The sequence below is a fragment of the Heterodontus francisci genome, chromosome 7 (genome assembly GCF_036365525.1).
Source record: "Heterodontus francisci isolate sHetFra1 chromosome 7, sHetFra1.hap1, whole genome shotgun sequence".
Taxonomy (NCBI): domain Eukaryota; kingdom Metazoa; phylum Chordata; class Chondrichthyes; order Heterodontiformes; family Heterodontidae; genus Heterodontus; species Heterodontus francisci.
The window spans coordinates 134,256,542-134,283,624 of NC_090377.1; the positions used below are offsets into that span (position 1 = coordinate 134,256,542).

At 43.2% G+C, this 27,083-nt stretch overlaps 2 protein-coding genes across 4 annotated transcripts in view; one reads left to right on the forward strand and one right to left on the reverse strand.

The window, feature by feature from the left end:
- The window catches only part of LOC137371792 (caspase-8-like), a 76,622-nt gene extending 55,899 nt beyond the window's left edge, over positions 1 to 20,723 (reverse strand). Inside the window, exons 1-5 of one of the 2 annotated variants that reach the window (XM_068034671.1) lie at positions 20,675 to 20,723; positions 13,535 to 13,840; positions 4,853 to 4,952; positions 4,073 to 4,214; positions 1,696 to 1,847 (exon numbers count right to left, since the gene is read on the reverse strand). In XM_068034671.1, the coding sequence (XP_067890772.1) occupies positions 1,696 to 1,847; positions 4,073 to 4,214; positions 4,853 to 4,952; positions 13,535 to 13,824 (684 nt within the window). In that variant the 5' untranslated portion in view covers positions 13,825 to 13,840; positions 20,675 to 20,723. Of the gene's footprint in view, positions 1 to 1,695; positions 1,848 to 4,072; positions 4,215 to 4,852; positions 4,953 to 13,534; positions 13,841 to 17,216; positions 17,310 to 20,674 lie in introns of those variants that run through there. The other variant, XM_068034670.1, reaches the window with a different exon arrangement.
- Positions 20,724 to 23,259: 2,536 nt separating this feature from the next.
- The window catches only part of zgc:112416 (uncharacterized protein LOC550509 homolog), a 108,357-nt gene continuing 104,533 nt past the window's right edge, over positions 23,260 to 27,083 (forward strand). For both annotated transcript variants that reach the window (XM_068036200.1, XM_068036199.1), the window contains exon 1: positions 23,260 to 23,490. In XM_068036200.1, coding sequence (XP_067892301.1) covers positions 23,419 to 23,490 — 72 coding nt within the window. In that variant the 5' untranslated portion in view covers positions 23,260 to 23,418. The remainder of the gene's footprint in view (positions 23,491 to 27,083) is intronic.

The window sequence follows — 27,083 nt, forward strand, 5'->3', positions numbered from 1 at the left end:
CACTGATAGATTTAGATGAGGAAAGATGGGAGGAGACTCAAGTGGAGCATAAACGCCAGCATGGACTGACTGGGCGAATGGCCTGTTTCTGTGCTGTGTATCCTATGATAGGTTTCCTTTATGACTCGGAGTTGGAGTTTATTAACTTAATATGTGCACCCCATCTTAGATTCAGGCAACTAGTCATGCAGTGTAAATTTTGGTTTACAAAATACTTAAAGGGATAGACAGGGTAGATGCAGGTAGTTGGAGACTCTCCAACCAGGGGACACAATTTCAAAATAAGGGAGAAGCCACTTAGGACAGAGATGAGGAGAAATTTCTTTACTCAGAGGATTGCGAATCTTTGGAATTCTCTACCCCAGAGGGCTGTAGAAGCTCAGTCATTGAATATGTTTAAAGCAGAGATTGACACTTTTTGAAATACAAGTGACATAAGGGGATATGAGAATAGTGTGGGAAAAAGGCATTGAAGTGGATTATCAGCCATGATCATATTGAAAGGTGGGGTAGGCTCGATGGGCTGAATGGCCTACTCCTGCTCCTATGTTCCTATATTCCTATTTTTTGAATACTTCCACAGCTTTCACTTCTAGCAGCAGCAGGCTATTTGTTTTTAATTAGAAAACTATGGTGAAGGGCCAGGGCTCACAGTGCAGAATACCACTAAAACTGAAAGAGGAAAAGGTAATAAGATCAAATAACTAAGTAATAGTGAAGTGAAAGAATCCAACAGAGTCGGAAGTAGCATATATGTGAGTCTTGATTTCAAAATTGTGGCAATGCAGATCGGCTGAAAAATTAGTGTGAACAATGAGTTGGAGATCAAGAGCCTTATTTACCCCAGTAGTGACAGTGAGAGACACACAGAAACTGACAAACGAGCTGCTCAGTAACATTTATCCTCTGCAAACTGAGAGTCACTTATCTCTGTAGGATGGAAGTGGGATTCATGCAGGAGGACTTGGAAAGTCAAGATTATAATAGTCTGTGCTCCTCTTGTGCTGCAGTATTGTCCTTACTGAATTCTTCAAGTAACTGGACTTTTGAAAGGCACCCAACTGAGGTGAGTTTGTGATGGGCAGCCCTCAAATTCAAACTTCTTACCATCTGCTTGACCTTGTGCCTGATCCAAATCTCTGATTGGGGTGGGATTAGGCTGTCACAAGCACTGACTACATATGGATGAACTGAAGGTTGATGGAGTACGTGCAAAGCAGCCTATTTGCACGTGCACGTTTGGTTTCAGTTTTACACTTTGGCACTACTTTTTATTTTTAATCCAATACTTGAAAACCCAAAGTTTTCCTCTCCTGTTTTGAATTCTCAAAATGAGTGCATGGTCATCTCCAAAACTGAACTGTCCAATCCAAAGTACATCAGAGGTCACATGTCTGATATCTTCCAGAGTTGCACTATATCCACAGCAGATTGGTGCAACTGTGTAAATCCTTGCAGGTCATAACTAGGCCTGGGACTACTTGTGACCCTTCAACCCATCACCTATAGGTCAGGATATCTGCAGCCAAGTGCGTCTCTGGGTCTCCCTTCACAGCCTGACAACAAAAGAAGCGTGTCAGAGAAAGCAATACAGCAGACTTCAATAGAAAGTTAATGAGTGAAAAGACGCTGCCATAGAAAGACTTGCTATGTGCACTCCTATCTGACAGGTACAATAATTGTTCATATTCCTACAGCAGATGGTGCTTGCTGAAGATCTTGGTGACTCTCGGTTCCTGCTGAAACAATTGACATGGCATCGGCATGAGCAGAGCGGCTGATTTCAGGGAACGTCTCTTGGTTAGGATCTTTTGGTTGCTTCCTGCTTTCTTGTTGGGGAAGTGAAACTTAAAGTAAAATAAAATAAGTTTCATTAGTGGATTAGTCTCATTTTAAAAAATATGAAGAAATAAAAGATGTCTACCTGGTGCGCATCACAGTAAATTACTGTAAATCAAGTGGTAGGGCACAGTTTGATTTTTCTGAGCAACCCAATCCTAATGGAATGACTGGGAATTTCCTGCTGCAGTGTGTGCAGCTCTCCCACCCCCACACCCCATGAAGTCATCCGCAGAGAATCATGGAGAGGCAGGAATTGTGAGAAGTCAGGAATGGCACATTTTAGCATTCCATGGTCAGGGGGTGACTCATCAATCAGTGATTCTCAGCAACTGGGGACTCTGGAAATCGGAAGCTCTCAGAATGTTGTGGTGTGGGGGAGTTGATTGTGGGGGAGGCGGTGGCATAGTGATAATGGCACTGGACTAATAGTACAGCACATGGGACATGGGTTCAAATCCCACCACACCAGATGGTGAAATTTGAATTCAATTAATAAAATCTGGAATTAAAAAAATGGTTTAATGATGTCCATGAAACCACTGTTGATTGTTGTAAAAACCCATCTGGGTCAATACTGTCCTTTAGGGAAGGAAATCTGCCATCTTTACCTGGTCTGGCCTATATGTGTCCCACAGTTATGTGGTTGACTCTTAAAATGCCTCTGAAGTAGCCTGGCAAGCCACTTAGTTCAAGAGCAATTAGGGATTGGCAATAAATGCTGGCCTTGCCAGAGACATCCCACAAAGAAAAAAAAATGTGACTGGGGTGGAGGAGTATTCCTTAGGTTTCCCCTCTTCCCTGCCCTCGGGTTTTCCTCTTCCCCGCCTGCTCACAAGTGGCATTCTGGTTCTTGAAGCTTGTTCTACAACAGCTGCTGGTGCAAAACCACAAGCAAAAATACTCAACTTAAAAGTCTTCCGACCTTTAGATAGTAAATGCAATAACAATTTAAAAAGTCATATGAGCAAGTGTCACATGATCAAATGCCGCACAATCAGATGCTGTGGGCAGATGTCATGCAATCAAACCTCCAGGAATGCCTCCAAGCAGAGTTAGTGATCCCAAAGAACAACCATAGTGGTGGACCAAGATCTCTAAGACAGAACACCAACAAGTTGAAAAGAAAAGAGAAGACAAGGCAAATCAGAAAACAGTGGCAAGTTGATGCCAAGTTTAGGGTTTTAAAAGTCTTTCAATTGTAAGTGAGTGGGAAGAATACAGGAAGCAATCTAGTTTTCAGGCCCTGGGAAGAATAATTTAGAGTAGAACAGTGTGATGAATCTTGATTTAATGAGTATGTGAAGCCACGGTCATAATTCTTTTGAAAACAAATGACACAAAGCTTGAGAAGTTTGTCCAAGGTTTGTGAGATCTGCCAGAAGACCCACCCTAGATGTGGGAGCTGTATTCAAGTCTTATGGACACGTGTTTTATAGAGTTCATAGCTGTTGAGAGGGAAGAACTTTTTGCAGAAATAAAGGGAAGTAACCTTTTAGGAGGCATCTCTTGCAATAGAAAAGTTTTTGATGTCAAAGGAGATGGGGAAACCGATAAAGTTTGAAAAGAGAAAGAAGAATTCAGGTTGGAACCATCAAAGGTAAAAGGTGGGAGCTATTGCATGAAGAAACCTGTGTTTGTAGCGTGAAGGAAACAACAAAATTGTCCTTATCCTATCAAAGAGCATGTTGAAGGTAAAGATGTAGTGATTTAGCTGTTGTGTTGCATAAAGGTTGACAGTAGTCAAGTCTTGATGTCATCCAGAGGTTACAGAATCTGACACACCTGGCAGATATAAAACTTGATATTGTTCTTAACAGTTGAACAAAGTGGATCAACAGTAGTGATCTTGGCTGATAAGTTTCATCAACATTAGAGTTTGTGAAAAAAAATTCAGATTTCCCTCAGGAGAACGAGTTACTGTATCATCAAGACAGAAGAGGAGGATTCACTGAAGGTACAAAACATACAGCTTTGGCAAAGAGTAGACTGACAACTGGAGGGATACATGGTTAACTCTTTTTGGTGGCATTTAGTAACTCTTAGAATGGATTTACTGTAGTTATTCGAGAGGCTTCAGATCGAACAGTTGATTGACGTGGAGGCTTGGTTGGGAAGAATCATTAAGCTCCCATTTCATTAGTCAAAAGCCTGAGGGCATAGCCTTTATCACCACAACAAATGTTAGCTAATAGAAGAGAAGCTGCCGGATCTATAAAATTCAGAATGATACCTTGTGTCTTTTTCTGGTAGTTTTCCAGTTTGCTCTTTAGATCTAATCTTTTGATTTGAGTCATGGCTTCCAGCAGAACCTGCAGGTTATCTGGTGCTAGTTGTTCCCTTTTTTCCAGATCAGTACAGATATCCATAAAGTTCTAAAGGAAGACAAATCACAAGCACAGCTTCCATTTACCTATTAGCTCGGCGAAGTTTCTTTAAAACATTTCCAACATTCTCCCGAACTGCCCTGCAGGTAGTGACCTTCAATGGGACATGGTCCCACAGGAACCAGGCTCTCTCCAGTACTTCAAAATGCCCATTCTTCATACTTCAATCCATAAGCATCAGCTTATTTTACCATGTGAAGCCATCACAACTGAGTCTGTTCATGACCTGTGCAAAGTCTACACAATTGCTTTCCAGCCAGGGCCCTGGATAGCAGTCAGAAGTAGAAACACTTGTAAATTTCTTCCTAACCTAAGGATGATGATGCTGATTGCAATATGCTTGCCAGATAAACTGGGTCAGATTGGACATTGAACCTGAGTATTTAATGGGTATGAGTCAATTACACATTGCCTCTACCAAGTCAGCCACCAGCAATCATAGAATGGTTACAGCAGAGAAGGAGGCCATTTGGCCCATCGTATCTGTGCCTAAGATCATCATTTTGGAAAGAAAACCTACTTCCATGGAAATGATTAGGGGGATTGGTGAATTTAGCAATGCAAACTTAAAAGATGCACACGCAGGAATGGAGCAGATTGTATTCCTGATATACACTCCAGATTACCTTAATGTCCTGAAGTTTGTTCTTGGGTATTTTCAGTATAAATGTTATGCTCTTGACCTCTTCATCATCAATCATTTTGGAAAGGTTATAGAGCAGCACTCTGTAAACAGAAATGAGAGAAGTTTTAGGGCTGGTTTCTGAAGGAAATTCTAGAACTACGTTCTGAGGAATTCACTATCACGTGGCAAGTGCATAAAGCAACTTTCTTAAGGCACAATTTTCTGATGGTATGAAGCAATACAGATGTTAGTAACTTTCCCAAATTTTCTCTCCTATTATATAGGTGTTGACTCTTAGCATTTCACCCTGGTGGCCATTCTTTATGTGTGAACCAACACAATAAGCTTCAAAAGGTTATTGACTGTGATGAGGAGGATGGTAGAGGGGCAATTTGTAGCCCAGGTCCAAACACGTTCTTGCCCAACGTTCCTATGTTTACTGTGGAAGTCACTAGGTAGCAATCAGGAGTAGGATCCCTGGCTTTTTTTTTACCTCCCTATCCCATCACCATTAAGATAAATTATAGTACCCCTAACAACTACCAGATCAGTTGAGATTAGCTCACACTGCACACTCTGAAAAGAAAACTTGGGATTTTTGTGGTCCATGTACAGGCAATACTTTTACTAACTAGGTTGCTTTAGGTTTTGAGAGATGCTATAATTGTTCATCTCGACGTGCATATATTGGGAAGGAGGCATTCAGATACTGGAAAAGTTATTTTGAAGGGGATTGGTTATCCTTTCGCCTCTTAGAACAGGGGTTTGATTCCAAAACTGGAAATCTCGTCTGTCTGGTGCTCAGTGCAAGGATGCTCAGTGAGATGAACTTGAGCCATTTTGATTCTGTTCTTAATGGGGAAGAACCAACAGGGCAAATTGCCACCAATTTATTACAAATTGCCCAACTCACTGGCGCAGTGGTTAGCACCGCAGCCTCACAGCTCCAGCGACCCGGGTTCAATTCTGGGTACTGCCTGTGTGGAGTTTGCAAGTTCTCCCTGTGACCGCATGGGTTTCCACCGGGCGCTCCGGTTTCCTCCCACAGCCAAAGACGTGCAGATTGATAGGTAAATTGGCCATTGTAAATTGCCTCTAGTGTAGGTAGGTGGTAGGAGAATGGTGGGGATGTGGTAGGGAATATGGGATTAATGTAGGATTAGTATAAATGGGTGGTTGTTGGTTGGCGCAGACTCAGTGGGCCAAAGGGCCAGTTTCAGTGCTGTATCTCTAAATAGAAAAGCAATAGGAGGTTTATGTTGGAAAGAGGCATGGGAGCTGTGTCATCTATGAAATTGGGATTTAGAGCCATTGGTGAGCACTATAGAGCTTTACTCTGCATCTAACCTGTGCTGTACATGACCTGGGCAACACAAAGGAGGAATCTTATATTTATGTAGCACCTGCCCACATTTCTCAGTGTCCCCAGGAACTTCATCTATAACAAATTACTTTGGAATTTAGTGCTATGTAGACAAATGCAGCAGCCCTTGGCACATAGAAAGATCCCACGAACAGCAATGGGATCAGAGTGAACTTATTGTGCATCAAACCTATATTATACATTACATAAAGTGCTTTATACAACAACAACTTGCATTTATATAGTGCTTTTAATGTAGTTAAACGTCTCAAGGTGATTCATAGGAACATAATCAGGCAGAAATTGACAACTAGTCAAAAGAGTTATTAAGAGGGGTGTATAAAAGCCTGGTCAAAAAGACAGATTTTGAGGAGGGTCTTAAAGGTGGTCAGAGAGGTTTAGGGAGGGAATTCCACACACAGGACACAGCAGCCAACTGTGGGACGGAAGGAATGGGAATTGCATAAGAGACCAGAGGGCATCGTGCACACAAGGGGCTGGATTTTGGTGAGGTCCCGAAATCCAGATCCGTGGAGAGGGTGTTAAGGGGAGCCAGGAGATTGTACCGGCAGTGGCGAGGCTCCATGGTACACCCCCTGCTGCTAGGCGACGGGACTCGACTTTAAATTAAGGAAATTAATACATTTAAATAAAATTGTCAGCGATCTTATCTGCTGCCCGGGATCTTCCGAGCGGCGGCCGGCACTCAAGCGCTTTCACTTTCCCCCCCAGCACTTCTCCTGCTTTCGATTTAAGGGGTATTTCCATTTTGCGACATCGAGTTTTTGTTTTTAATACTTATGAAGATAGATTGGAGAAGTTAGGACTGTTTTCCTTGGAGGAGAGAAGGCAGAGAGGCGATTTGACAGAGGTATTCAAAATCATGAGTAGATAGAGAGAAACCGTTCCCACTCGTGAAAGGATCAAGAACGAGAGGGCACAGATTTAAAGTATTTGGTAAGAGAAGCAAAAGTGACATGAGGAAAAGCTTTTTCACACAGACAGTGGTTAAGGTCTGGAATGCACTGCCTGAGAATGTGGTGGAAGCAGGTTCAACTGAAGCATTCAAAAGGGATTAGACAGTTGTATGAAAAGGAAGAATGTACAGGGTTACGGGGAGGAGGCAGGGGAATAGAACTGAGTGAATTGCTCTTTCAGAGAGCCAGCGCGGATACCATGGGCCGAATGGCCTCCTTCTGCACTGTAACGATTCTGTGATTGATATAAATCAAAAAAGCAATGGTCCAAGCACAGACCTGTGGGGAACACCACTGCCTACCATCCTCCAGTCTGAAAAACAACCATTTACTACCGTATCGCTGTTCTCTGACCTGAAACTGATTTTTTTTTAATCCAAGCTGACACTCACTCTCCTAGTCCATGAGCTTCCACTTTGTTAACCAGCCTTTGTATGTGATAATTTGTCAAACGCTTTCTTTAAATCCATACAGGCAACATTGTCAAGAAAACCTGTACGCCAAATGGGAAATACTAATTTAATCGGTTGGAAACTTACCTTAGGCTTTTAATGGAAAAAAACCCAACAAGTAACCTTTAAAAAAACTAGCAGCCATGATGGCCACTGCCATTTATATCTGAAATACCAGGAGAGTAGACTGGAGACAAAAAGTCTAACAAGAAGCCCAGCCAGGGCAATGGCTTGCTCTAAGTGATTGAATTACTTCGAATGGCTTCATTAGCACGGCAGTCAAGGCCATCCCCACCCATTGACTTTGAAAGAGACAACCCCCGCCAAGTGTGAATGGACACCCTGGGGCATGTAGAAACTTGAAGTTCATAAAAAGATTCCGGAAAAACCTCATTAGAAACAAAGGGGATCGAGAAGAAGCGTGTGACTGCCTGTTCATCTCTGAAGAAACAAGTTTTGTAACAGCAAAGAGATAAGCAGACAGGCAATAACCAAGTAGCTGACAAGACTGCCGCTCCCCTGTCTCCTTCTCTCCCTTTCTCCACAGAAAACATCAAGTGAAAACCGTCTGCAGCTGGGGACCATCCAAGCCTACTGACGGCCACAGCCAGCGACAAAGGCAAGAGAATCAACTACCAATTCTGCCTTCAAGTAACCCTGAGCAAAGCAAGCCAAACAAAGTGCACTTTGAGCAGCAAGGACTTCAAAAATACAGCTTCAGCCGAGGACTACTGGATTTACAGACTGTACCTAAGTTCCATTTATTCTGTACTTTAATCCAATGGGCAGCGCAGTGGTTAGCACCGCAGCCTCACAGCTCCAGCGACCCGGGTTCAATTCTGGGTACTGCCTGTGTGGAGTTTGCAAGTTCTCCCTGTGTCTGCGTGGGTTTTCTCCGGGTGCTCCGGTTTCCTCCCACAGCCAAAAGACTTGCAGGTTGGTAGGTAAATTGGCCATTGTAAATTGTCCCTAGTATAGGTAGGTGGTAGGGAAATATAGGGACAGGTGGGGATGTGGTAGGAATATGGGATTAGTGTAGGATTAGTATAAATGGGTGGTTGATGGTCGGCACAGACTCGGTGGGCCGAAGGGCCTGTTTCAGTGCTAAACTCTAAACCACCAAATCTATTTCCCTCCATAATCTATTTGTATGTGTTTGATTCTCATGTGACTGTGTGCATTAATGTGTAGCATAATTTTAGTATTTTTAAATCAGGTCAGAGTGTTGAGTATAATAAACTTCCCTCTTTCTTGCTTAAACTGGAGAAAACCTGTCCGATTGGTTCTTTCACAATCACAGTAAATGAAAAAGGGAAAACACTCACAGAGGTGGTAAGCACAACCACTGTTTAAAAGGAATAAACCCTGTTGCAGTCAAATAAGAGGAAGGGGCAAGAGGGGAGCCTGAGACTCCCTCCTCACCTGGCTGTAACATCTATTGCATTCCCTTCATCAACCTTCTTTGTTACTTCCTCAAAAATTTCAATTAAATTAGTCAAACACGATCTGCCTTTTACAAATCCATGCTGGCTCTCTTTAATTAACTCAAACCTCTCCAGGTACCTATTGATTTTTTCCCCAGTTCTTGTTTCTAAAACCTTACCCACCACTGATGTTAAACTGACTGACCCGTAGTTACTAGGAATCTCCTTACACCCTTTCTTGAACAAGAGTGTCACATTTGCCACTTGTAATAAAGGCCAAAATGCCATTTGCCTTCCTAATTTCTTGCTGTACCTGCATGCTAACTTTCTGTGTTCCTTGTACAATTTTTTTTTTATTCGATCAACGGATGTGGGCTCGGCCAGCATTTATTGCCCATCCCTAATTGCCCTACACCCAAGTCCCTCTGAACATCAACGTTTAGAAATTTCACACTTTCTAAAAACTATTCTGTTTTTCTATTCTTACAACCAAAGTGAATAACCGCACACATCCCCACATTATACTCCTTCTGCCACCTTGTTGCTCCTTAAGTTTCGCCAGTAGGTTTTCTCTGCTGATATTAATTACCTTAATTTCCTCACTATTATTAGTCGCTATGTTACCCTCTATTTCTGGTATGTAACATGTGTTTTCTACTCTGAAGAAAGAAACAAATTTTGTGTTCAACGTCTCTGCCATTTCCTCATTTCCCATGATAATTTCTCCTGTCTCTGCCTCTAAAGGACCAATGTTTACTTTAACTACTCTCCTTTTTATACACATGTAAAAGCTCTTACAACCTGTTTTTATATTCCTGACTAGTTTACTCTCATTCTATTTTCACCCTTTTTATCAACTTTTTGATCACCCTTTGCTGGTTTCTAAAACACTGCCAATCCTCAGGCTTACTACTATTCTTTGCGACATTATAAGCCTCCTCTTTTAATCTAATACTATCCTTCCTTAGTAAGCCACGGATGGATCTTCCTTGCTGAGTTTTTTTCAATGGAATGTACTTTTGCTGGACATTTTGAATTGTTTCTTTCAATATTTCCCACTGTTTATTTATCACCACACCTTTTAGTCTACTTACCCAATCAACCTTAGCCAACTCTCCCCTCACACCTAAGTTTAGGTTTAAGATTCAGTTTTGGGACTAGATTTTGCCGTTTTCAAACTTAATCTGGAATTCAATTGTACTATGATCATTTTTTCCCAGTGGATCTTTTACTGAGACTACTAATTAACTCTGTACAATACTAGATCTAAAATAGCTTTATTCCTAGTTGGTTCCACAACTTATTGTTCCAAGAAACTGTCACAAAAGCATTCGACAAACTCATCTTCCAGATCACCTGTGCCAATTTGATGGGTCCAGTCTATGTTAATGGTTTCCATTCCTTAGCTCAGTGACAATAAAGCCAACTGGGATCAGCTGAGCAGAGATCAAGATTGAACCCAAGACCTTCTAGTTTGTGTGATTCAACATCCTTGATCAACTAAGCCATCGGGGTTGCCAAGCTTTTTCATTAAAGTTGCATCTATTTCACTTATTTTGCAAAACAGTAAAGGTCACTTCCTGTTTCAGGAATGCCCGAATACATTCAGATTTTAGACAGTGTCAGATTGTGGTAGGGTCATGCAGTTATGGGAGGACAGTACACACACTTGAATGGGCTCAAGTCAACTGGACTAAAATAGAGTATGCATTCTTTCCTACCCCACCATGTCAAGAGTGACTACAATAATGCGGAGAACATGTCTCCAAGTCTATGGACTGTGCCATGTGTGATCAGGAACTCTGACCCCCAGTACTGATATGAACAAGAGCCTTGAAGCTCAATGGTATCCACTCTATCTGTGAACACTCCATTTGAATTGAAGATGCCTTGTGCATAACCATATGAATTGGTGTAACAGACAATTTCAATCGCTGGATGCAAGAGTCGTAGGATAGCATGATGCTTATAGAACAACACGGAAAAGTGCTATCCTGGTTTACAAATCCACTGCACCCCAAGAACAAACAGATTAAATTGCAATAAATGATTCAGCATATAAGAATTTCCCTGGTTCAACTGCACAGCAAATCATCAGAACAACTTTGGCAGCTGGGAAGCAAATAAATTATAGGGCTTCCAGTTAAAGGAATACATGCCCTGGGTTAAAGAGAGGGTTTTTCTCATCACCTTTTATTGACACTTACTGGAAGTGTTTGTCTCAACATCGGGTGAGCATAGAACTGAACTTGGCTATGATGCTTTTCACAGTCCAATAATCTGCCAATGCTCAATTGTTGAGACTTTCAAAAGCTGTTTTATAAAGTACCAGGTATTAGGTTTGATGGCAAAATTGAAGTCAATGGGATACATGTAGTTACAGCACGGATGTGCAAATTTGGCTATGGGATAGAAAACAGATTGTGGTGAATGGCTGAATGGCTGTTTTGCAGACTGGAGGGAGGTATACAGCGATCTTTCCCAAGGTTCAGTACCAGGACCATTGCTCATTTTGATCTACATTAATGACTTAATCTTGGGCGAACAAGGCACAATTTTGAAATCTGCAGATGACATTGAACTTGGAAGTGTAGTAAACGGTGGCACAGACACTAATGGACTTCAAGAGGACGAAGACAGGTGGAATGGCGAGACACATGGCAGTTGAAATTCAATGCAGATTTTGGTAGGAAGAATGAGAAGAGACAATAAAAGCTCAATGGTACGATGTTAAAGGACAGAGAGAAACCAGAGGGTGTTTGTGCACAAATCTTTGAAGATGGCGGGACACGGTAACAAAGTCAATAAGGCATATGGGATCCTGGGTTATGAGGCACAAAGTACAAAAGCCGGGAACGGATGAACGATATTCGTGTCGGGTCGGGCACAAAAAAAAATTAAAGGACTCAGGCCCGGGTCGGGTTCGGGTTGGTTTTATACAGGTAAACCTGTATAAAACACTAATTTCGCCCTAGCTAGAGTATTGTGTGCAATTGTTTGTACCACATTTTAGGGAGGATGTAAAGGCACTGGAGAGGCTACATAACAGATTTACTAGAATGGTTCCAAGGATGAGGAATTATAGTTACATGGATAGATTAGAGAAGCTTAGAGCAAATAAGGCTAAGAGGAGATTTGATAGAGGTGTTTAAACCATGAAGGGTTGAGATAGAGTTGATAAAGAGAAACTGTTTGCAATGGCTGACGAGTTGATATTCCAAGGACACAGATTAAAGGTGACTGACAAAAGAATCAGAGGCGGCATGAGAAAAAAAACATTTTAAGCAGTGAATGGTTAGGATTTGGAATTCATTACCTGATCAGGCAGTGGATACAAATTCAATAGTAGCCTTCAAAAAGGAACTGGATGAATACTTGGGAGAAAAAATTGTAGGGATATGGAGAAAGAGCTGGGGAGTGGGATTTCTCTTAGAAAAGCTGGCGTAGACCCGATGGGCTGAATGACCTCCTTCTGTGCTCTACTGTTCTATGTTTCTATGAAATAACAATCGGCCGAGAGTGAGTTGCAAGGCTGTAAACTAAAGGCCTGCTCTGGTATAAAATTGAAACCTGACCTGGGCCCCACCTGACCACAGCCAACCCGAACCCGACCCAGGCCTGAGTCCTTTAATTTTTTTTCGTGCCCGACCCGACACGAATATCGTTAATCCGTTCCGGCAGCAAGCTATTCCTGCAAATGAAGTTGTGGGCAATCATGGGTGAGCCTGATCCCGTGAGTTCCCGGAGGCAGCAATGTCCAGCCCGACCCGACCTGAGCCCGAATGCTGGACTCGGAATACAGACCCAACCCGACCTGAACCCAACACATGTAGTCAGGTCTAGTAGGGTTCGGGTCGGATAGCCAGGCTTTACTGTAAACTATGCAGCATTTGCTATGTGCTGTAACAGTGAAATTAATTTATATGGGATCACTTTAATTCAAAGACTGACTACTAATTTTGCTGCTGCCATGAGTAATACGCAAGTGGCTCAAAATCAAGTTGGTAAAGTCAATGCGTAAATGAGCTATTGGACTAGAAGGCTCCAGGTTCAAAGTCCAGTCTCTGCTGAATTAATTGATCTTGGCTAATGCAGGAGTTGAGAACTACAATTTCCTTCTGTATCCCTAAGCTAGCAAGGAGAATTATCAGCCAGGATTTTTACTCTTTATGACTATCTTGAAGGCTATATTCCCTATATATAACAATGACTACCCTTTAAAAGTATTTTATTGGCTGTAAAGCACTTTCCATATCCTGAGGTTGTGAAAGGCGCTATATAAATGTATGTCTATGTCTTTCTAATGATCCCTGCTGAGAAGTGTGTGCGTGCATAAACAGGATCAGGACCGTAATGTTTCCATTGTTAAATAGCCTAGCAATGCTAGCAATGGCCCTAGAAAGGGACAGCACTTTCAAGGTAAGATCTTGGCAAAAATTCAATAAGTAGATTAATAATAAGAAAAACCTGTAATTTGAGATCTTGGAATTTCCTTGCTGTCGCAAAAACTGCTCCACGTCTGCCTTCTGTTTTCCTAGAATGGGGAGTAATTTATATCGCTGAATTTGATACAGGAGTTCTGGAATAATATCCAAGTCTAGTTGTTGCAGTTCTGTGAATATTTTCAGTGCTGTGTCTATTGTTTTGCCCGCTGGAAAGTGATCAGCGCACAGGAACCTCAAGTCCCTCACTTCCTCTTCATCCAATTCTTTACTTATCATCAACAAAGCTGAAGTATTGTCTAAGTTAGTCGCCATCTTCTCCTTCAGTCTCCTAAAAGAAAAGCAAAATTTAGGTTCAGGAATAATTTTCGTCATGCTGAAGATGTTACTATTTTCTAGCAAGGCTGATATTTATTGCTCATTCCTAGATGTCCTGAGAAAGTGGTGGTGGTTGCGGGCCTTCTTTTTTAAAGAATCACTGTTAAGGTTTGATAAGACTCAGTGCCCTCCTATGCCACTTCAGAGGACACACTGGTGTGAAACTAGATTGCACTCGCCTACAAGACAGACCGGATAAGAATGGTGGGTTTCCTTCCTAAAAGGACATAGTACAACACTTGCTCTTTTACAACATCCTGACATCTTCATGGTCACCTTTACTGATACCAGTTTTTTTTATTTCCAGATTTTTTTCAACAGAATTCAAAACCTCAAACTGCAATGATAGGATTCTTTAGATTATTAGTCCAGTTAAATAACCACTACCACCATACCTGCTGGACTTTACCAGGTGAGATGATGGTTTTTAGCATTACTGAAGAATTTTAAGTTACTGATTAAAGTTGGACTGCTGTTTGACTTTAGGTTGCATTGCTGCATTTCATGTTTAGTGAATTGCGGTGGTAATTTTTATTTCCAACTATTTTTTTCCAGCCCTTCTATTGAAGGTAATGTTCCTTGCTGGGGTTCAGTTCCAAAGCATTCCCATCACCCTGCAGTAGCTCGATCAAGTGACCATTCAGATGTAGACGGGTGAGAACAGGAAGAACCCTGTCTTGTTGAGAGGAGGGAGGAGTAATAAGAGTTAAGGCACAGGAAATTGGGAAAACAGGATAAAAGACCCTGTTAACCATGGGAAAGGGGAAATCGAAGCAGAGGAGGGAATGATGTCATTTTAGAAGCTCTCAAAGGCCATTAGTACACTGTGCTGCAGTTTGAGGAAGAAGTGAAGGATCATTTTAGTGTGAAATTAAGGTGTGAAGGAATTGCATATTCATGGTGAAGAGGAGATAAGAGCCAGGGAAAATGTCAAAGTAGCAACTATGTAGCTTTCTCACTATCTGGCTTCTAACGAAGAACTGCCACTTGGTAAATGTCAGCTTGGCTCAGTTAGCAGTTTGAAGGTTGTAGGTTCATGCCCTCCTCTCGAACTTGAGCACAGAAGTAGGATATCCGTCAAACAAACCAGCGGGGAATATTGATGCTTCATGTCCCCAAGACAGCTAAGGAATATGAAATCATTCTACCCCGTTAGACCAGCAAGAACGACAGAATCATCCTCTTTACCTGACCACCAGGGAATATAATTCCTCTTCCACTAAAATAAGTGTCTTTCAGATTAAATATTAAACCATGACCTAGGCATCCTGATTAGGTCCTGTAAAAGATTCCATGGCACTATTTGAAGAAGAGGATGGAGTATCTACCAGTGTCCTGGCCAACATTCTTCCCTCAACTAAAATCAACAAAGACAAATTATCAGGTTCTTCATTCGTTTGCTATCTGTGGGACCTTGCAATGTAACTTGGTCTGTGTAACTGCGGTAAGCTATGTAACAACAGAAACATAGGGTTGTAACATGAATCCAAAGAGTTTAGGCGCAAAGATGTTGGCTCCCCAAGCATGCACAGGAATACTGCTGGGGTTTACTTCTTTCAATTTGATTGGATCTCGGGTTAGTCTATTATATTTATGATGCCATCCTCTGATTGAGGGCACACTTGTGGCACTGATTTCTATCCATGATACTGGAGTTACATTTAAAATAGTTTGTCTGCTGAAACCAATCTACCCCGCGGATGCTATTCATGAGTCAGTGATGAGTCAGTTATAAGATCTGCCTGGTTCCTGAATTAAATTCCTCAGTCAGGTGCAATATGTTGCTTTAGTTCCAAGTTTTCACCACAAGGTGAATGAAAGAAGTTGCAGATACTGGAAATTGGTTCCAGGCATCACATGACATCAGGTCACATGACTTCTACAAATGTAATTGGATTTACCATCAGAAAGGTTGACTTAGTTCCCTGCAGATGAGAATCATTATTTGTGGTTTTGTGCCAGCAGCTGTTGTGTGAGAAGTGTCAAGAGCCAGGAAATCACCAATGAGTAGGTGAAGAGGGGAAAGTGAGGGTGGGGAAAAAGGGAGGCCCTACTTCATTTCTTTTTTTTCTCCCCCCTTGCCCCCACTCAATGCTCCAGGACAAATCTCTTCCACTGAACTCACATTCCAAAGTCTCTCTCTTTCCTCCCAATAACCCCCCGCTCTTCCACCCTGGAGTGATCACAGCCCTCCGTGGGTGAAATTTAAATTGCTCAATCTCCGGGCTGCTGGAGGCAGCGTTCAGAGGACAGATCCCCAGTCATTCCGGGAGGGTAGAATCACACTTGACGTCCCAGGTTTAACTTTAACAAAGATTTAACAAGTTTTAATATAAAGACTTTTGTAGAGTTCTTGCTTACTGCTGCTCACTTACAGGAGCAAAGCTTATCTGACCTCACAACAACCCCAAGGTAAGCTGTTCTTCCCAAAACACTGAGTTACTTTCATTTTCACTTCCAAGTACCATATAGTCTCGAATACTGAAGCCCACACATACAATCATGACACTGCTGGGTGGGCTCCAGGGTGATTTGGCATGAATTAGCAAGCACTTGGTGCCATCAAATGGGCATCAGAGCACACACTGACCACAACATATTCACACGCCAGAGCTACAGCGGCAACTGAGCCCCAATCTCTTCAGCACTGTAGGCAACAAGACCTGAAATATATGGACCTAGCATTCAATACGTGCAGACCCCAGTATTAGTGTCTTTACCAGCTGGGATAGTGCATATTTAGCAAGGATAGCCCTAATGTGCTTGTATATGATGAGCTGCAAAAGTTAAACATCTGGAAAGGTATGTAGGAACTTGTAGACTTATCGCCGTCTATTCGCAACTGACACCGCCAATAGAAAGTAGGGAGAAGGGTATAGGAAACTGCTACTGTACATCAGGAAAGCTGGGCCTGAGATTACACAGGATATCTCCCTTTCAGGAACTAGTTCAATCAGACCGTGTGTGAGCAGCAACAAAACCAAAAAGTGCTGGGAATATTCAGCAGGTCTGGCTGCATCTGTGGAGAAAGAAGCAAAGTTAACATTTCAGGTCTGTGACCTTTCATCAGAACTGGTTTTCAGCAAGGAGAGGGGAGGAGGGTGGGGGAGAGAACAAAGTGGAATGGCAGCAAGCGGCGGAACGCTCCTTCCAGCGCTGGCACTTCCCTTCTGCTACATGGAGTTTTCGTTTTTAATTATTAGCTCTTACAAAATTCCCGTCTTAACAATTCTCCAGTTTCACTTTTCCTTCACTTAACTGAGTTATTTCACACTAGGGAGCGTTAATATTCACGAATGTATGTATACATTTATAAAGAGTAAACTTACTTCGTGCGGTTTTCCTCGGCAACAGTTCCGATCTCGTACAGTCCAGCCTACGGTTAAGTGACTGACAGAAACAAGTCTGAGCCGAGCTCCTGACTGCAGCGCTCTCAAGTACAGTATAGATACGCCCAGCACTGTAATCACCCAATCAGCACCAGAGAGCCAATCTCAGATATGGGGTGTGCTGACTTAGCCAATCACCAACAAGGCGGCGGCAGATTTTTCTTTTGAGTTTCGATGGGATTGGCGAATGTATTGATTTTTTCAAGGTGTCAGGGAAGGACTTGAGCAAACATTGGGCAGCCATTGCGCCCGAGGGAACAAATGGGCATCAGAGCACATACTGGCCCAGGACACAACATTGAGGTGTCTAGGGCGAGGGAAGGGAACCTGGCTCCTGTCCCCTAATCACTGCCTGGTGACCCTCCTGGAAGATGCCTGTGTGTGCGGAAGTCAAGTGAGGAGGGAATCAGGCAAGACTGTGAAGTCAAATCAGTTGACTGCATTCATCTGGGCTCCCACAAGAAAAATAGACACTTGGATGTGGTCTTGGCAGAGACAACTTGCACCTGTGGAACTGGATGACAGTAAGAGTCAGTGAGGAGGAAAATACATTAAAGGAAGGGGGTTGTGGGGGGGGGCAGCCTGACCCTCTAGTCAATATTGTGAAACCATTTAAATGTTACTGTTTGAAGATGATAAATATTTAAAAAGTCAAAGGTGATGCTACTCATTGGAACACCCATGGACTGTGCCAGAGGGAGGTCAGAGTTGGGTGAGGGGTTACCCAAGAGGAACCAAATGGAAATCTCAGCACATCGTGCCATACACCATTCAAAGGGCAACATTAGCAGAAACCTAGGGACAGGTCTCCTGCCTGCTTTCCTACTGCATACTGCAGGGAAATCGTGGAACCACACAGACAGAAGGAAGCCATTTGACTTATTGTAACTGTGCTGACATTTTGAAAGAGCAATCTAATTAGTCCCACTCCCCTGGAACTGCAAAATTTCACTGATTTTGCTTCCAATTTCTACCCTTCTCTCACCTTCACATGGTCCATTTCCAACTCTTCCCATCCCTTCCTCGACTTCTCTGTCTCCATTTCTGGGGATAGGCTATCAACCAATATTCACTATAAACACGCCGACTTCCCCAACTACCTTGACCACTTCCTCACACGTCACCCCCTGTAAGGACTCGATTCCATTCTCCCACTTTCTCCATCTCCTTCATAACTGTTTGGACGATGCAATCTTCCATACTAGCACTTCTGGTATGTCTTCCTCCTCGCTCAGTGTGAGGATTCTCCCCCCGCAATGGTTGATAGGGCCCTCGACTGTGTCCAATCTATTTCATGCATTTCTACTCTCATCCCTTCCCCTCCCTCCCAGAACCATGATCGGATTCCCCTTGTCCTCACCTTCCACCCCACCAGCCTCCATAATCAACAGATCATCCTTTGCCATCTCCGCCACCTCCTGCATGATGCCACCACCAAACACATCTTCCCCTCCCCTTTCAGCATCCCGAAGGGACCATTCCCTCTGTGATACTCTGGTCATCCCCAACACCCCCTCCCTTACCTAAGGCACCTTTCCATGCAAATACAGGAGATGCAGAGATACCTCCTCTCTCCTCACTGTCCAAGGCCCCAAACACTCCTTCCATGTGAAACAGTGATTTACATGTACTTCTTTCAATTTAGTATGCTGTATTCGCTGCTTACAATGTGGTCTCCTCTAAACTGGGGAACCAAACACAGACTGGGTGACTGCTTTGCAGAACACCTCCATTCAGTCCTCAAGGATGACCCCAAGCTTCCGTTTGCCTGTCATTTTAATTCTCCACCTTGCTCTCATGCTGACCCTCTATCTCTGGCCTGTTACAGTGTTCCAATGAAGCTCAACACAAGCTCAAGGAACAGCAACTCATCTTTCGATTAAGAATTTTACAATCTTCTAAACTCAACACTGAGTTCAACAATTTTAGATCATAACCTTTACCCCCATTTTGGATTTCGTGTATTTTCTATGCTAGTTTGTTTTTTTCTCTTGTATCTTTCTTAATTCCTTTACTTTGTTTTCTCACAGCTGCTATCCTGCCATTCACACCTCATCTAGACACATTTTTTTAAATGTTTTTTTTTATTTCCAAAATATACTTTATTCATAAAAATCTGTAAAAATTACATTGCCAAACAGTTTCCAAACAGCACCAGAAAATACAAACATTGCAAGGGAGATCAGTTTCCTTCAATACTGTCATGAGTTTCTTCCCAACCCTTCCGTTTCACAATTGTCATGTCAATTACAGTTTTACATTTACAGCAATTGAGAATATTAACGATACAGTTCGAGGGGTTTCCCATGGATCCAGCCCCTCAGTCCAGCTTGGTGGAGGAACCTTACACTGTGGTCTTTCCCCATTGAGCCTTTGCTGCGGCTGCCCCAAGCTTTAGTGCGTCCCTCAGCACGTAGTCCTGGACCTTGGAATGTGCCAGTCTGCAACATTCGGTGGTGGACAACTCTTTGCGCTGGAAGACCAGCAAGTTTCGGGCAGACCAAAGGGCGTCTTTCACCGAATTGATAGTCCTCCAGCAGCAGTTGATGTTTGTCTCGGTGTGCGTCCCTGGGAACAGCCCGTAGAGCACAGACTCCTGTGTTACAGTGTCCCATCACCAGTCCCTTTGGCTTTGCACAATGAAACCTATTGTTATTTAATCTCTCCCTCCCCTCCCCAACCCTTTCATTGTGCTTCTTCCCTCCCCCTTTCACTTGCTCAAAACCTATTACATTTCTAACTTTTCACAGGTTCTGATGAAAGGTCACAGACTTAAAACGTTTACTCTGTTTCTCTCTCCAGAGATGCTGCCTGACCAGCTGATCAGCATTTGTTTTTATTTCAGATTTCCAGCATCTGCAGTATTTTGACTTTGTATTAGTCTCACTCCCCTACTCGGCTCAGTCAACTCAGGCACTCTTGCCTGTGAGTCAAATGTCATGGGTTCAAGCCTCGCTGTAGCCACAACAACACACAAGTATCTCAATACCATCCGGGATAAAGCTGTTCCACTTGTTCTGTGTTCCCACCAGTGGACCTCAGATCCACCCCCTCCTACATTGATATTGTTGCAGTATGTGTGACCTACCAAATGCACTGCAGCAATTCACCAAGCTTACATTGGTAGCACCTCCACCAACAAGGACAAAAGCAGCAATGTCAAAGGAACCATGATCACCTACAGGTTTCCTTCTTAAGCTGGAATTCTCTACCAGCAACATCAGCAGAAGAACTTCAGCAATTCAAGGAGAAGGCCCCACTACCACCTAAGGGCAGCTGGGTATGGAATATAAACCTTCCATATCCCAAGAATTAAAAAAAGTTATATATCTGACACTTAACACAATACAATGGAATAACATTTCAGATATAGCCAACGCCTTTCTTTAAAATCTCACCATGTCAGGAACGGCCTGACTGAATGACCTTTTCCGTGCTGTTATGACTTTGTTTTCAAATGACTCATCAAAATGAGACTTCTTTTTTACTGTATGCCGAGTCACTTGTGGTGTCTGATAAAGCACGTGATTTGCCAGCATGCAAAACAACTATTGCACAACAGTAATTGCAAGTAAAAAAGGGTGTACAGGTAAGTCCCCTAGATTTCCAGGTCTCATGATGACAGTTTCTCTGCCTTCCATCCCTCATTCCCTAAAATGCCACTGGCTGGCTCCACCTGTAAACACGAATACTGCTGTCGTCTCAACTGCTGGAATGTTTCTCAACAACTTCCAGCACAAATACTTTGTTCTTAAAAATGACTTAAAGAGCAGAGGACAGATTTACAAAGTTACACAGGAGAAAGTGCAAAATAGGTTTACAAGGGTGATACCAGAACTAAGAGGGTATATCTATCAGCAAGGTCTCAACAAAGAGACACAGTGGCGCAGTGGTTAGCACCGCAGCCTCACAGCTCCAGCGACCCGGGTTCAATTCTGGGTACTGCCTGTGTGGAGTTTGCAAGTTCTCCTAGTGTTTGTGTGGGTTTCCTCCAGGTGCTCCGGTTTCCTCCCACATGCCAAAGACTTACAGGTTGATAGGTAAATTGGCCATTATAAATTGCTCCTAGTGTAGGTAGGTGGTAGGGAAATATAGGGACAGGTGGGGATGTGGTAGGAATATGGGATTAGTGTAGGATTAGTATAAATGGGTGGTTGATGATTGACACAGACTCGGTGGGCCAAAGGGCCTGTTTCAGTGCTGTATCTCTAAACTAAACTAAAGTATCTAGAAGAGGGGTGACCTGATAGAAGTCTTTAGTTGGATAGGGACATTGAGAAAATGTTTCCACTTGAAGTGGAAGGGAGGTGCAAAACTTAAGATAAATTTAAAATTCAAGACTTCACCAACTAGGCTCAACTATCACCAGTAACCTGTCTCTCGATGCAGAAATCAACAAGTGCATGGGAAAGGTGTCCGCTGCTATGTCCAAACTGGCCAAGAGGGTGTGGAAAAATGGCGCACTGACATGGAACACAAAAGTCCGAGTGTATCAAGCCTGTGTCCTCAGTACCTTGCTCTATGGCAGCGAGGCCTGGACAACGTATGTCAGCCAAGAGCGACGTCTCAACTCATTCCATCTTCGCTGCCTCCGGAGAATCCTTGGCATCAGGTGGCAGGACCGTATCTCCAATGCAGAAGTCCTCGAGGCGGCCAACATCCCCAGCATATACACACTACTGAGCCAGCTTGAGATGGCTTGGCCATGTGAGCCGCATGGAAGATGGCAGGATCCCCAATGACACATTGTACAGCGAGTTCGTCACAGGTATCAGACCCACCGGCCGTCCATGTCTCCGCTTTAAAGACGTCTGCAAACGCAACATGAAATCCTATGACATTGACCACAAGTCGTGGGAGTCAGTTGCCAGTGATCAACAGAGCTGGCGGACAACCATAAAGGCGGGGCTAAAGAGTGGCGAGTCGAAGAGACTTAGCAGTTGGCAGGAAAAAAGACAGAAGTGTAAGGAGAGAGCTAACTGTGTAACAGCCCCGACAACCAATTTTATCTGCAGCACCTGTGGAAGAGTCTGTCACTCTAGAATTGACCTTTATAGCCACTCCAGGCACTGCAATACAAACCACTGACCACCTCCAGGCGCTTACCCATTGTCTCTCAAGACAAGGAGGCCAAAGAGAGAAGAGAGAAAGTCACTAATAAATCCAGTACAGAAATCAGGAGAAACTTAATGAAATGGAACAGAGAGACCAGGGGGTGTATGTACACACAATTTTGAAACTGGCGGACGTTGATTAGGCTATTAAAACAGGATACCGGATCCTTGGCTTTATAAAAAGAGGCATAGAGTACAAAAGCAAGGAAGCAATTTACCGGTTAGGCTTGAGAATCATATGGTACCAGAGCAGGCTATTTAGCCCATTGTGCCTCTCTGAAAGAGCAACCAATGAGTCACATTCCCACACTCCTTCACACAGCCCTCCAAAAGTTTGCATTTTAAGTAGCGATCCAATGCACTTTTGAAAGTTACTATTGAATTTACTTCCTCCACTCCTTCAGGTAGTGCATTCCAGATCACAACAACTTGCTGCCTTAAAATAAAACCTCCTCCGCGATTTTTCAATGGCATTGTCTTTTCAACGCGGAAATAAAGTGAAGAACTTGGAACTCAGTTGGAAACTCAGCTAGGAAAAAGGATGGAAACTCAACGTTGAAATGAATTGGGAATCGGCCAGAATTTCGCACTGCTCTGTTTTGCAACGGACGAAAGGATTGCAAAGGATGTTTGGCTTGGGCGGGGGAATGAGTGGAGTCTGAATTTGGGATGTAAATCTTGGCGCTCTTTCCCTTTTCCCCAGTCCCGCTGCCAGCACACTCTCAAACAGCAGGTTTACGCTCAGTTTCAGCATGTATCACATGGTTTCCACACGGTGCTGCTGCAGCGAGGCGGGGCCACAGCCAGCTGAGTGTTTATCTGCAGCAACGGCCTGTTTATGGGAGAAGTAGGTTAGCAACCAGGACACAGAAGAGGAGAGCGACTGCCCAGAAAAGCGACAACTGCTGTAAAAAAAAAACAGTCCGCCCCCGCAAACTGACCGTTCACCCGGAGCAGACCCTGGCTGGACATCCTCGACCCCACATCACACTCACACCTTTTCTCACACAGAAGATTTTTGATCCCGAATGAGAATGGAAACCGCAGATCCTTCTTTAGTGGACCAGATGACCAGGTTAAAACTAAAACTGTTGGAAAAGGTAGGCAACCTGAACAATTATGGGTGAAGGTGTCGAGCCCCATACTGTTAGCGTTTTAATAACACCTTAATTGGGACGGGGCAGGAATTTTCTGAACTCATTGGGAAGATCTCTGTCACTGAGCCATTTAGTGTGTGCTGCAGGAAAGAGCATCACACTGGAGCCAGAGCCCTTTACTGCTGTGTGAAATGCTGTTTTTATGTTAATACATAATTTGTACTCCAGAACTTGCTGCATCTCTAGCCAAGCTGTTCCAGTACAGTTACAACGCAGGCATCTACCCGACAATATGGAAAATTGCCCAGCTATGTCCTATCCACAAAAAAAGCAGGACAAATCCAATCCGGCCAATTACCACCCCATCAGTGGACTCTAAACCATCAGCAAAGTGATGGAAGGTGCTGGTGACTGTGCTATTAAGCAGTACTTCTTCAGCAATAATGGGCTTACCAATGCTCAGTTTGGGTTCCGCCAGAGCCACTCAGCTCGTGACCTTATTATGGCCTTGGTCCAAACATGGACAAAACAGCTGAACTCTGGAAGTGAGGTGAGTTGTGAGTGAACTAAAAACAGAAAATGCTGGAAATACGCAGCAGTTCTGGCAAAATCAGGTTAACATTTAGTTCTGGGTTCTTTCCAATGTTTAACTGTAGGAAACTGCAGCTCATCCACAAGTGGATATCAGGAAATCATTTGGGCAAGACAGGCAATGGAGGGATAGTGAGATGGTGGAGAGGTGGAGCTGGATGTTGTCAGTATACATGTGAAAGGTGTCTATGGATGATGATGCCAAGGGGCAGCATATAGATGAGTAAGTGGAAAGGAGCATGCATAGATCCATGGAGGACTCCAGAGACAACAGTGCACGGGATGGAAAGAGAAGTCATTACTGGAGATGCTCTGGCTACGATCAGATAGGTTAGAGTGGAACCAGGTGATAGCAATCCCACTGAGCTGGCCAATGGAGGATAATCATTGGAGGATGGTGGGGTTGAATATGACAGACTGCAGACAGAGTGAGGAGAGATAATGCACCATGGTGTCAGTCACAGAAATATCTAGAATTTACAGCACTGAAACAGGCCATTTTGGCTTGATTGTGCTGCACAAGAGCCTCGTCCCACTCTCTATTTACTTCGTCTTCTCAACCTATCTGCATAAACTTCTATTTCTTTCTCCCTCATGTACTTACCTAGATTCCTCTTAAATGCATCTGTTATTTGCCTCAACCACTCCATGTGGCAGCGAGATCCACATTCTCACTACTCCTGAGTAAAGCATGTTCTGCTGAATTCTCTATTGGATTTATTAGTGACTATATTATACTTTTAGATGATGTGATTTGTGACATTGGTTAGGGCTATTTTGTTACTTGATTGAAACTTAATTCGAGCAATTGAAACATGAAATAGGAAAGTGCAGGAAAGCTGGGCATGTATTTGAGACTCATTCAAGGACTTTGAACCGGAGGGAAGTTGGAGTTGGGGCAGTAGTTTGCAGGGACAGAGGGATTAAGAGTGGGATTTTAGAGGAAGGATATGATGACAGTGATTTTGATAAGGAGGGGTACAGTAGCTGAGGAGAGGGAACCACTTACAATGTCAGCTAGGAACCATAAAATTGGGTGCTTTGCAGCTTAGTGGTAATGGGGTTGAGTGAGCAGAAGGGTCTCAGATGAGATGAGCTTGGAGATGGCATCAGGGAAGATAGGAGGAAAACTAGAGAAAGATGCAAGTTCAGGATAGGAGGTTTCTGTGGAGAGATTTGACTTGGTGGGCTAGGCAAAGTGGTGAAGCAACAGAAAGAAACAGCTAAATGAATAGTGCCAGTTTTGGTGACAAAGCAGTTCTTGAGCTCCTCGTACATTGTAAGAGGTGAGGCTGGTAAAATCCAAGCTATCTGGATGAAATTAGTACAATGGACAGATGGTTGTTGAGGTTAGCCTCTGACGAAGGATCAGGTGGCAATTGAGGTTGTTGCTTGTAAGGATGCAGTGATGGCTGCCTTGGTGGGACCTTTGGAGAAAGCCAAAAGAACCATAGAGGGTTCTTGTGGGATTTTCAGAGGGAAATCAAGCTTGGGGAGAAAGGTAGAGGAGTAGCAACGGGTAGGGGCACGGGAAGGGCAAAATACCCAAACAGTAGAAATAAAAAGTGGTGCCCTGAAATAGGGAGGAGAGCAGTCAGAATGGCCTCAGAGAGGCAAGAGAGAAAGAAAAAGGAATAGTTTGAGCCCAAAGTGGCAGCCAAAATGTTTGGAAGAGCATTGTTCATTATACAGACATGGTACTATACTGGAAGTAATAAGAAGATAAATAGGAACAGAAGTAGTCCATACAGCCCATTGAGCCAGCTCCGACATTCAGTAAGATCACGGCTGAACCTTTACATCAACTCCATTTTCCCACCTTATTCCATAACCCTTAATTCCCTGAGTGCCTAAAGATCTATCAATCTCAACCTTGAATACACTCAACGACTGAACATCTACAGCCCTCTGGGATAGAGAATTCCAAAGATGCACAGCCCTCTGAGTGAAGGAATTTTTCCTCATCTCAGTCTTAACTGGTCGACCTTTTAACCTGAGACCATGATCCCTAGTGCTAGACTCTCCAGCCAGGGGAAACTGCCTCTCAACACCTACCCTGCAAGCCCTCTAAGAATTTTATACGTTTCAATGAGATCAACTCTCATTCTACTAAAATACAGAGAATATAGGCCCATTCTACTCAATCTCTCTTCATAGGATAGCATTTTCATTGCAGGAATCAATCTCGTGAATCTTCATTGTACTCCCTCCAAGGCAAATATATTCTTCCTTTGGTATGGTGACCAAAACTGTACACAGTACTCCAGGGGTGGTGCACCAAAGCTCTATATAATTGCAGTAAGACTTTCTTACTCTCATATGCCAACCACACTGCAATAAAGGCTAACATATCATTTGCCTCCCTAATTGCTTGCTGTAGCCATATGTTAACTTTCGGTGATTTATGTACAAGGACCCCCAAATCCCTCTGCATACTAACATTTCACCTTTTAAAATATATTCTGCTTTTCTATCCCTCCGACCAAAGTGGATATTTTCACACTTTCCACATTATATTCCATCTGCCACCTTCTTGCCCAATCACTTAACCAGTCTATATCCCTTTGCAGCCTCTTCATATCCTCCTCACAGTTTACTTTCCCACCTAACTTTGTATCATCAGCTCAGCAAATTTGAATGTATTATATCCTATTCTCTCATCTAAGTCATTGATATAGACATTAAAGAGCTGAGATCCAAACACTAATACATGTAGCACTCTAATAGTTACACCCTACCATCCCAAAAATAGCCCATCTATCCCTACTCTCTGTTTTCCATCTGTTAGCCAATCCTCAATCCATGATGATATATTACCCCCAATCACCTGAACCATGCTGGGACCAATGTTCTGGCGAGTCATATAACTAGGGCGGTAGAGAGGGCTTTAAACTAAATAGTGGGGCGAGGGATCAAGTGAGAGAAGATATGATAAATTAAAGAGATAGGACAAGGCAAGAGAGCAATGTAGCAATAAGGGAAATAATAATCTCAGAGCTTGGCAG